General features: G+C 32.8%; 1 protein-coding gene across 1 annotated transcript; it reads right to left on the bottom strand.

Moving 5' to 3' along the window:
• Positions 1-4,764: 4,764 nt before the first annotated feature.
• Positions 4,765-7,568, bottom strand: LOC139493350 (uncharacterized). Its single transcript, XM_071281680.1, has one exon. The coding sequence runs from the start codon at positions 6,649-6,651 to the stop codon at positions 4,888-4,890; it is 1,764 nt and encodes a 587-aa protein (XP_071137781.1). The 5' UTR covers positions 6,652-7,568; the 3' UTR covers positions 4,765-4,887.
• Between the last annotated feature and the right edge of the window lie 5,244 nt (positions 7,569-12,812).

Below are 12,812 nucleotides of genomic sequence, written 5' to 3'. Positions count from 1 at the left end.
AAGGAGCCGATTTCTACACCATGGATAAAACTAATATGTTCGTTGCTGTGTTTATTTAGAATTGTGATGCGCGATATGGAACTCTTGTCAAAATTTAATTTCATATGTATCAGTGGGTCCATCATTGACAATAAGAAGCCGATTTCTCATGCAACACGTCGTTCAGATATAAGAACAATGAACATCAGCTTTTTTCTAATAACATTTACACTTATGATAGGTTAATTGATATGAGAAGTTATATTTTCTTATTCCAATGTAAACAGTTATTTTTCACTTGTTCCGTTGATAGTAAGCGTTTAATTTTTTTCAGTATTTTAGTTCTTTCTCTTTTTGAATTTAACAGTTGGAGTTTTGTTCTTTTGTTCTACTTTTCTACACATAAAAAGTCTTGGATAATGATTTTTCTACATAAGTGCAGATGTCAATCTCCTTTCTCCTCGCGAAACAGCCTTTTTGCGCTGACGCGACATTAATCAACCAGAAGGCAATCCTATTGGGATATCTTTGTCTCGTTTAAGCAAATAAACGACCTTAACTTCCAAATGAATATATTAATAAAAGCAACCCTGATCCCAGATTACCAATGAGGTCACTTTCTTATCATATGACACGCTAATAATATACAGAGTATCAAAACTTTGATCCCAGAGACCATATAAAAATGAGGTCCCTTTCTTATCATATGACATGCTAAAATATAGAAAGTATCAATCTATTTATCAGTGAACATAGGTACAGAAAATATTTATATATTTCTATTCAGATGTTTTCTGGTCTAAAGTTTACACAATGTTTAAATGCCTCCATTAATCGGAATTATAAAGTGAATGGATTCCTCTTAAGATTCCATTATAAGTCTTGCATTGACCTTTGACAGCGTACACTTGTAAATGTTCTTTTCATTATAGTTCTAACATCAAATTATCTAATTTTGCTCACCAAGCATGCATAGAGATGTGTACACACTTTAAATTATAAGTTATTCGTGAGAGCGGTTCACAAGGATCACACTGTATACTTCTAATATTTGAAGTCAGTTTTTGGTATTCAAATATGAATTGACAATTCAAATAAGGTAACTGTAAGAATAAAATCGACCGAATTTGTATATAATATATAGTATTGAATATCTAAACAATCCAACACTAGGGGAGCTATCAATGAACAATCTATATGCTGACCTTGGCGTTGTCAACGGTAAGGGAACCCTAAACAATACTTGAAACGAGCGAGACTAAAACATTTAACCTATAGATATTCGAGTTTTAATTTGTTTGCATGACTGAAAAACGATATCACAATTATATGAAGATTTTTTTGTTTGATTTGAAATATAACCCATTCAAACTTTAGTGCTGTCAATATAAAAATATGTCGATAAATTAATATTTCTTTATCTAGCAATTAAACTTTTCCGATTTCAAAGTGCGCTTGACAGATTTGGTTAATTTATATTGTTATGTTAGATTTCAAATCAAATGAAAACATTTAATTGATCCCGGCTTTCAAACACAGTTATATGTCTTTTTTTTAACCCCCTACATGGAGATGCGTAAGAACTGAGTATATATGATGTAATATATGCATCGAAATTATTTCAAATTTTCAATCTCAATAAAGACTTTTCAAATTTGAGTAATAATCTGCACATTGCTTAATTGCATAGAGACCTTTGACTATCGTGAACAACAACGATTGTATGTAAGTATAACGATTGTAACGACCTTTCCCACATCTTCAGTTTCGGACTGGTTTTACTGACGTTCCACAAAAGGAGTACATACGTTACCCCCGTTTAATTTCCAAATGTTCGTTGTGTTTCTTGACTCTTTGTTTTATTTTTGTATAATCGTGTTATGTTGATTTTCATCTTCTAATGTTCTTTTTGACATTGTGTTGTCTGTTTATTCCGACTTATGGTTGATGATTGCTGTCTTGTGTTATCCTCCCTTTTTTTTTTTTTTTTTTTTTTTTTTTTTTTTTTTTTTTAATTTTTGACATAACTTGAGGTTAATTTAATTGGGGGAATACCATATGTTTCCATGATTACTGATGTCAATTGTACGTCTTTTGTCCTTGTAAATGGATGAGGGTTTGTAAGCTGAGGGGATGTTACTATATACACAGTTCGTGTATGCTTTTTAATATTCATTCATACTATGAATTTCTAGTGCCATTCTTGGTACGATATACCCACGCAGGCCGTTAAGGTAAAATAGATTATAAATACCAGAAGTCGTCAAGTGACATGTTTATAGACTAACCAATACTTTTAACTTACAAGGACCCTAACAATGCTTAATAAATAAATAAAATAATATTTAAAAGACAGCCGTCATATTTACATGTACCCCAAAACGACTGATTTAATCAATACATTTGTTCGATTTTAATCTAGAAACGCTTAAGTTATTATAAATGTATCAATCATAGTAAATTGGAAAAAAATATAATATACGATAGGTATTTCCATTTGAAATATAGAAATTATACAACGAATAAATGTATGGGAGTTAAAAGATGGATAATAAATCACATGATAACATCGTCAGCATATACTCTTGAAAAAATGATTTTTTTTTAATGGCCATCAGTTTTTTCTGAAACAGTTTATACTAATGATGCTGTGGATTCATTATTATACATTGGATACCAATTTTCGTGGATTTCGGGGGTACAGGTAAACCACGAAATTAAATGTTCAACGAATGACAAGTTTTCTACAGGCTCGGGAAAACCACGAAATTAAATATCATCAAACATACAAGTTTTTCTTTATCCACAAAAATTGGTACCCACGAAAATAAATGAATCCATAGTATAATGTAAAACTGTGAATGGAAATGGGGAATGTGTCAAAGAGACAACAATCCGACCAAAGAGAGAAAACAGCAGAAGGCCATTAATGGGTCTTCCACACCACGAGATATCCCGCACCCGGAGGCGGGCTTCAGCTGGCTCCTTAACAAAAAAGGTTTCTGGTTCAGTGAAAATACGAAGATTTGGTATCCGATTCCTTCTTATAAATACAAAATAAAAAATGAAGACAGAGAATGTCCATTTACCAATACATAAAACATCCATATACATGTACGTAAAACTATAGTAATACGAGACACATGCAGCCCCCCCAAATCACAATTTTATGTTAAACATAACCCGCAACGATGAGAGAATTTTTAAATGGAATTTACAGCGAGGTATTATTGTAACAGTCTAGAATGAAGCAAGTCACAGATCCTGCATATAAAAGAACGAATACATTTGAAGATGTATGATATTCTTTACTGGGACAAAGGACGAGGATGACGATGAAATTAGACACAGAAAAATATATACAGGTTCATATATACTATGATAAAGACTTTATACAGAGCGACAAGGAAAACAAACCCGACCTTGCAAAATGCCAAAAGGAGTGAATTACAATAAAAAAGGGAAAATATTTGAAATTTTTTAGATTCTTGACGATTCACTTGACAGATGAGTTTAGCAGAGCATAAGACACCTGAACCCCCCTTACAGTTGACCTTGATAACCTTTTCCAAATAACCATTGCTACATATTTTTCTCTGTCTGGGTCGTAATTTTTCTCACGCAACATGCGACTTAAACATCCATTGTAAAATCATTTGATAAAAGAAAGAGTAAATAATGTTTAACAATAAAACAGAAAATGTAAATACAGACAAGATAAGACATATGGAGGTGATCAAGTATATTGTCCTTTACATTACATAACATTGAGTTTTCTATTTCACTTCAATTCAACAACCTTCTGACTAATAAACAATTAATACCTAACATATAAAAATAAAAAGATATAGTAAGATTTCCAATAAGACAACTCTTCATAAGAGACAAAATGTCACAGAAATTAACAACTATAGGTCACCGTACGGCCTTTAAAAATTAGTAAAACCCATACCATATATTAAAGTCAGCTATAAAAGGGGTCAAAATGCCAAATGTAAAGAAAAATTCAAACGAGAAAACTAACGACATGATTTATGTACAAAATAATGAACGAAAAACAAATATGATACACAGCAACAAACGACAACCACTGAATTACAGGCTCCTTTCTTGGGACCGGCACATACTGAATATGGCGGGGTTAAACTAGTTTGAAGGCGCGCCAACGTTAACTCTCCCCTTACCTTGGACAGTTTTGTAACAGTACAGTATATTAAGAACAAACATAAAAATCAGTTGAAAAGGTTTAACTCATTAGATTGATACAATTGAAAGCAGAAATACATGTAACAAAAATAAAGAGTGAACGTAGCAGAGTACTTATACATCCCTACAACAAAAAGACACTTAAGTACAGATCTGATTGTATCAGCAGTTACTGAATGCTAGTTTTAGTCTATACCAGCTAACAAAAATTTTATGCATCAAAAACTAACAGCACCTTTCAACCTCATTTCAAAGATTTTCATTGTACTTGATTGGGGTTTACAAGCATGGTTTCTAGAGATCTCGGAATATTGTATTTGCAGTTTACGTATTTTATTCACATGTTTCTTTTAAATCTTGCATTTTAAAATTGAGAGTTAATGTTCATTCCTTAACAAGAGTATACAATATTTTAGTACATACATATGTTGAAAATAATCAACTCAGTAGTCTTGTTACTATGACGACAGGTCACATCTTATACTTTAAGGAATTATTTGGCAGAGTTTTGACTAGACTTAATTAATTGGCTTAATCTTTAACGATTACTAACCTTCATTGAACAATAGAACAAAACACTTTTGCATATTTCTTTATATCACAGTTGAGTTTGTTCCAGGGGTTATGCATAGTTTACAATACGGATTAATAAGATTTAACAATTTAAATTAAAGCCTTAACCTTAGACTGTTTAATCATGCATCAGCTCACGACAGATAGATCTGGATTACCATAATCCGTATTGAGATCGGAGGTGAGAAAAGTACTGTCGCGTTCTAATTTGTCTATATTACCACTCTTAGCTTCTCTAGATTCACTGTCCTTTTGAATGTCGCTTGCGTTAAGGAAAGAAATATTTGCGTCCCTTACGCCCGATATGATACCGGATGTTCTTGTTGACAGAGCACTACGCTCATTTTGTTCGTGTGGTTCAACGTCCATTTCCTGAGTAGAAGTCGCTTCTGCCATGTTTGATTGGAAAGTAGACTGTAGTCCTATATCAATTGTTGTTTTAGTTGGTTGTGTTGGTTGCGTAAAACCGGTGCGCGAATCATCTAATCCACGTAAAGCACTGTCACTTTCTTGCGTATTAGTAACATTGTCAAATTGACTAGGCACTGTAATTTCTTTAAGTTTTAATTCCTCTTCCTCGGATTCTGATTCTGCAATGTTCTCTAAAGCGCTCTCCAAATTAGTATTTCGAGTGTCAATGGGTCTTTCGTCTTCTGTTCTACTAGGACCCCATTCTTGGTTTTCTATTTTATCAGAAGTAGAATGGAACGACACTTGTGATTTTTGTCTATGTTCCTTACGCCTCTTCATTGGGGTATTCAATTGCTGAGCCTTTCTGATTTGTATTTCACCATTTGTCAGATTGATCGCTGGAGGGGGATAGTACTTAGCTAATTCGTTCGGTGTTATATCGAACGGGAAATAATCACGCGATTTTCTAAATTTGTGCAAGTCTATTTTAAGTTGGAAACTCAATTGTCTTTCTATTTTTGACGCTGCACCATATTTACTCAGCTCATAAAGAGCATTGTTTATTCTACTTACTTGATGATAAGGAGAGGTGTTGTAATCGTCAGAATCTATTTTCGGTTTGTTCGGTCGTTTAGCAAGTGTCTGGTAAGAAATTTTGATTGAAGGTAAAGTTCCTCTTTTATCGAAAGAATCATAATATGGCGAAGATGAACGGCTTGTGTCATCAGAGAGAGGGCTTCGAGACATCATGTGGCGTGTTATGTAATTAGGTAAATTGTCCGTACTTTGAAGTTGCTGCCACATGCCATTTTTCTTCATTGAATTTCTATGTGGAACGAAATAACTAAGAGGTCTTCGAACGGCCCCATTCGGTTTAAAACTATCTCCTCGCAAATTTATAAACATCGAAGGTTCGTCAACCTCTTTCCTTTCCAAAGAAGACATCAAACCCGTTTGTATTTTAGTCGGACTGTCTGAATGCTGAATTTCATTTAAAGTTGTTTTACTACGTTCGTCTCTTGATATAAAGCCAGGAACTAAACTTTGAGAATGTTCTATTTGCTTTGGCGCTTTTGTTTCAGCTGAAGGATGAATCAAGTTCTTTGATTTACATCTAGGTGATAAATGTCCACTTGTATGCCTCGCCTTCGACTCGGTTCTATTTTCATTTACTCCATTTCCAATATACAGTTCTATTTTCTCCAGCGGTGGAGGATCCTGTGGAAATATTTGTTCTGTTTTCTTCGATTTGTTTGTTAGCGGTTTTGATGGAGGTAACATATCGTAAAAAGAAGGCAGACTTTTTTCTCGCCTCCATACTTTTTTAACAAAAGGTTTAAGTTCTACGATAGGTAGTGGATCAGTTGATTCATTGTCTATAATATACTGTTTCTCGAGAGTAAGATATGTTTTCTGTCTTTTAAACTCTGTTCTACAGGCTCCATGTGTTGTTGAAATTGAAGAAAACGAACTGGCTGACATTTTTGTGCCGAATCCAAGTTTAATGCTCTTATTGAACTAACTCATGAATTTCCCATTATTCAATTATTCCTCTATTACTTAATTCCAAACTGGCTTCAATTATAGAATAAACGGCTATTATCATACTGTAATTATGAATTTAATGTTTATCATTCTAGATTTAAAAGAACTGTGTTTTATTTACTTACTTAGAGCAGAGAAAATCCAATGTAAACAATAACTTGTAAAATATAATAAAACTTAAACTCCTTTTACTTCCAACACAACGAACTTTTCAATATTAAATCGTGATTGTTGATTTTCCAGTGAGAATTTTTATATAAATCAGAGCACTATGTTTATTTTTCGATTTTAAAATCCAATTTTCTATGTAAATAAAATTTCTATCCAAATAAGTATGAATCCATGTTGTAAGAGTATTTAAGACAAGACAAAATAATAAAAGTTTCTCAGAGTAAAATATGAAACGTCATTTGTCTTGTTTAGTAACTGATTTAAACTGCACCACCACTACGTTTCTATATAGTCATACCGTATTGAATATCTGAGATCTTCGACTGAACATAAAACGCTAATCGCTTCATTGGCGTGAATATTAATTGTATTATTATTTTTTGTACCCTTATATTCTGTCAAAAGGCGATATAGATTTAAACATATCGTCGTTGCCAGAACACAGACAATCGACAAGGATCAATTCTATACTCCATTGATTTTAACAGCGCTTCACCTCTAGCGTAGTGTACCGTTGTTAGGTGCACCACAGCGTTATCATTCTATAAGAGGATGTTAATACCCTGATGTATCACTTCTACTTAACCTTAAGCTGCAGCATCGTGTCATCTTAGGAAGCTTATGGTCAAGTTACATCACACCTTGTACGATAGCCTTTAATGGTATATCTATTACATTACAACTATTATAAGTCAGGGATTTAAATGATCTTAAAATCACATTCTAGATTATACAGATAACTAGATGAGTTTAATATATAAATTTCAAACATAAGCAGGTTGGCACATATCTTAGTTTAATGAGAGACTTGACTTTAAACAATTTAAAATCGATATATTTGAAGCAGATCTTTTCAATGCTGTGGTATAGTGTAATTTTAAAAGAGGTAGCATTAATGGTAATCTATTAATATTAAGTAGAAAATATTCCTTTCAGTTTAATGAAAAGAAGCATAATTAAATATTCTTCCTTACATTAGCACATGAATAGGAACGATTTAAAGGCGTAATAAGTTATGGTAAGGATTGATGATTTAATTGCTGACATTCACCATACAGGACTGGTGTAAATACTTTGGTCTGAAGACAGTTTACTGGTTCCTGGTAAAGTGGAAGGAGTATTTTCTGTATATCTTTCAAAGTTCGACTATACACAATGTAACTGTAATCTATATTGAAAACAGAGAGGGCAACTACCCTAATCTTACCTTTTTTTGGCAAACTGTCTGCTTAAACTGAGTCAATTTCAATTGGCGTTTTTCATCGTACATTTTTTTTGTAATTAGCAGTACCTCTATTATATATATTTGGGAGGGAGAGGGTTGGAAGGGGGGGGGGCTATTTTTTTTTAGATTGAACTAAGCGGAATAGTCGAAACTAATTCATACTTCACGTAGGGAGCGGAAAACTTAATTTCAATAGGATTTATGCACGTAGTGCTGCTTTTTCAAGAAAATATCTCCAAGCAGATGTAAAGGGTAGGATGAACCTTTCTCTTTTTGCATAGGTTGTTAGTATTGTCCTATGTCGTAAAGTTGAAAACGGAAAGGTTTATATTGAAACGATTATCTTGTTGTGATACTGGCTAATGAATGCAAATATACCACTCTAGCTGTGAAGATGTTTGTTCAAACTTTTCATATATAGCTTTCCTTGCATTGCACTTATGATGACAACTATTGCAGCATCACAATTGCCTCAATCAGATACTGAAATAAAATTTAGAAAGAAAAATTGGGAATACATGCATAAAATTGAGAATGGAAATTGGGAATGTGTCAAAGAGACAACAACCCGACCAAATAAAAAACAACAGCAGAGGGTCACCAACAGGTCTTCAATGTAGCGAGAAATTCCCGCACCCGGAGACGTCCTTCAGATGCATGTATGTCATAGAGACAACAAACCGAGCAAAAAGCAAATAATTGCCAAATGTCACCAATGGGTCTTCAATGCAGCTAGAGAAAATACCGCACCCGGACGTGGGCCTAAGCTAGCACTTAAATAAAAAAAAAATGAGTACTAGTATAGTGAAAATTGACGTCACTAAACTCCAAAAAAAAAAATAACTGAACTTTAATTAAAAAAACATACACAAAAAAATGCAACTAACAAGGTCAGAGGCTCCTGACTTGGGACAGGCGCAAAAAATGCATTGAACAGAATACATTGTACAAGCTACAAGTTAGCTAATAAACTACTGTGTTATCTTTAAAATATTCAAGTCGTGACGTATTCTGATATGAAAAATGTCGATTATTAATATATTTTGATGTGTACCAATTCAGACGTAGAAACACGGTGACCGATTAGATAGATAATTGAACTTTAAATCCTGATGAGCAATGTCAGACATTCATCATTTAACTTTCTGAAATAAAACACGTTTATCGTATTTATTTCGAAAGCTGTTTTTTCAAAGAGAAAATAGGATTAAAAGTTAATAAGAGAAGTACATGTATCAGCTACACCAACTGAACCGATTTCATTCTCAACCACTTAATTCTGTACTATTGAACATGCCAGCTTAGATGGTGATCTTTAAACTGTGTTCCTGCTACTTAACAGAATACAAATGATGCAAATGTTTTCACATTTTATAAGTACGACTATAGATTTTTCAGGACTTTTTGTATGAAAAATGTACTAAAGGATTGAAACATTGACGATTTAGAACTTCTTTTCTTTGATAAAAACTCAATCCGACAATTATGATACAAATGTATTTTATAGAAACATGGATTAACACTATTATATATTTATGACTATATTGATGTATTAGGTACAAATGTATAGTACTAAAGACTATCCACGACATGTTATTTAAAATGATATATAAGTGTAACGTTGTTAAGATTTGTATGGGCAAGAAATAAGTTCTTCTCTTCCATAGTGAATGACTGATGGTTGTCTGTTTTTCTACGTTACATATCGAGACTACACTTGATTTGTTAAAACAATGTAATTATTTACCCTAATTTTTCATAGCATTATTTTTTATTAAAGTATTTTTTTTCCGATGATTTGAAATAAGTTCTTTCAAGCAGCGTGACGAATATCATATTACAAAATGACAATTATTATTATAGTACTTGATTAATTTGTTCACCAGGAATTTTAACTGAGAATTTTAATAGTCGTATACTAACTTAATTTGATATGTGTGCAAAGAAAAACAATACAGTTTTTATGCATAACAGGAGGAATAAAAAGAATAGCATTTTCTTTCAGTTAGCCTTAGTCCTTGGCCTTTCAGTATCGCCTCGGTTGTATTAAGCCCCCCGGAGTGCAAGAGGTCGTGGGTACGACCCCCAGCAAAGACTTGAACATTTGTGTTTGCTACTCCCCACTTAGCACGCATTTATCAACAAAGACTAGTCGGCTCAGAGTAATAAAAAGTAAAAACACAAAAATACTGAACTCCGAGGAAAATTCAAAAAGGAAAGTCCCAAATCAAATGGCAAATTCAAAAGTTCAAACATATCAAACGAATGGATTACAACTGTCATATTCCTGACTTGGTACAGGCATTTTCTTATGTAGAAAATGGTGGATTGCACCTGGTTAGCTAAACCTCTCACTTGTATGATAGTGGCATACAATTCCATTATATTGACAACGATGTGTGAACAAAACAAACAAAAACAATAGGTAAAAATGTCACAAATAGTGTGTCGGGTGTTACATTCGGAACTTAAACGTGAAAGATCCGTCATTCGGCTTAGAACGTCAAAACATTCATATGCATTTTCTTTAACATTCACTGCTCCTGACTATGCATTTAATTTGTCACTGGACATTAAACATTTGTCCATCGTCACCATCCTCTTTGATCTCTATGTGTTATGATTCTATAACAGTTACTATAATATTGAACGTATCAACTTTTTCAAATTTATTACAATTAAATGATGCATAGAGATATATTTTATAAAAAATAAATAACGCGTGAAGTTTTAAATACATAATGTAATGAAACGTACTGTAAAATTGCTTTTATCCGTGACACTGTAAAAATTTACCACACACCGCTTAGCAATCAATTAGGTTATCACAGCAAGGGATATTAGCTGTTAAATTGATTGATGTCAAATATGTTTTATTTCCACAGATAATACTAAAAAGTGTATTATGATAAAATATACAGATAGAATGTTTGTTAAACTAAAATCTCGAAATTGAATTAAAATGAAAAAGGTGGTGAAAGATATACCAATGGGTAGTTTGAAACTTATAAACCGGAGAGAAACCGACACACCATGCCAAAATAGAAAGACGGTGAAAAGAAAAACTCGTCCAAAATACTATTATATATATAAGACATGTAAAAGCTGAAGACTTTGCCACATGAACCCCACTTGTGTGATCACACGTCAAGTGCAACGGAAGTTTCAGTAGATCCTGTTACACTAATCTGTCAACCTAGTCGGAGTACTCTTTCTATCTTTGAATTCGAAGAAATGACTTCAAAGTTACTAGTTGCAATTGGTACCATTAATTTTGTTCCATAGATAATTTGTAAAACAGCAAACATGTATAATGGAAATCATAAGACTTAAACGCTAATTGTATACAAAATCGTGTCTATTGAGAGATAATTACACCAAATGCACACACTGTTCGATGGTGCTACTTAGAAATAGAAAGTTAACAATCGAGAATCTGGTTGTCAAAACATAGATGTGAGTCAAGATATGATGCAGACTTATCTCTATCTGTAGCACAAGTGTCCTTTATTTCAAGTTCGAAAGCAAAGTTCAACAGTCACCAAACTTTGATATATCTGGACGAGAACATCATATAAATAGCCGAAACGTTTTACTTGTGTTTAGAGAAGAGAAGTTAAATGGATCACACAATATGCTAGGATGGAGTACACAATAAATACATAACAAAGTTGCAAGCGTGCTTTCTACCAAATACTATGAATTGAGGTTGAGTTGGTTCCATTACCTTTCATGGAGAAGGGATTTAAAAGTGAGGGATGCAAGTCAATGAGAGATAAATCCAAAAACACAAATAATCAAATTCTAATTGAGATCAATTTTCAAAATGTCAAACTCTAGTCGACCCGGGTCTTAAATAGCGAGAAATAAATAAAGCAGTCAGTAAACCCCTTCCCAAAATTTCAAGGATGGTACTCATTTCTAAATTACTTACAAATGTCTATGATAGACAGCAAAGATACAAAATATAAACACATACATTTTGTTACGATCCTACCCTCCATATATACTCTCAAATCGGTGGCTGTACTTCAAAGAAGATTTCAACTGTTTTTTGAGAACTCTGACTTCTGGAACTAATTTAGTTAAATGTACGTTTAATATATAACAATAGCCATTCTGTTAAAAAGAAAATATCTGCTTGACAAGATTGTGTGGTATGTAGTATACAGAGTTGGGAAACAATAAAAGAGACCGATTGAATTTTAGACGTATACTGGACTTTTCCGTCTATATCAAAAGAGATGTGGTATGATAAACAATGAGACAAATCTTCACAAGATACCAAATGCCAAAGAAATTAAAAAAAAAACTCTTGAGAAAAATCCAAAAAGGATTTCCATAATGAAATGACAAAATAAAAAGCTCAAACACATCAAACGAATGGATAGCAACTATCATATTCTTGATTTGGAAGAGACATTTTCTACGTAGAAAATGGTGGATAACACCAGATTTTTGTAGTGTAGTGGAAGTTTGTTATATACAGTGATAATATACTTAAACAGGCGATGATTAAACGAGGAAATATCAAGTAATATGTAAAAATGAAATGAGAAACGTAAGTTGTCTTTTATCTTTTTTCTATGTAAATTATAATTTATTCTCGTTTAGGTAATTGTTAATACAATAATTAAGAATAAACGATCCGTAGGTATTAGTTTTGTAAATAGTCAATAAAAACGTACTACCATTATTTATT

Source organism: Mytilus edulis, chromosome 10 (genome assembly GCF_963676685.1).
Source record: "Mytilus edulis chromosome 10, xbMytEdul2.2, whole genome shotgun sequence".
NCBI classification, from domain to species: Eukaryota; Metazoa; Mollusca; class Bivalvia; order Mytilida; family Mytilidae; genus Mytilus; species Mytilus edulis.
Note: the sequence above shows the minus strand (reverse complement) of the source record. Positions and strands in the feature narration are given on the sequence as shown.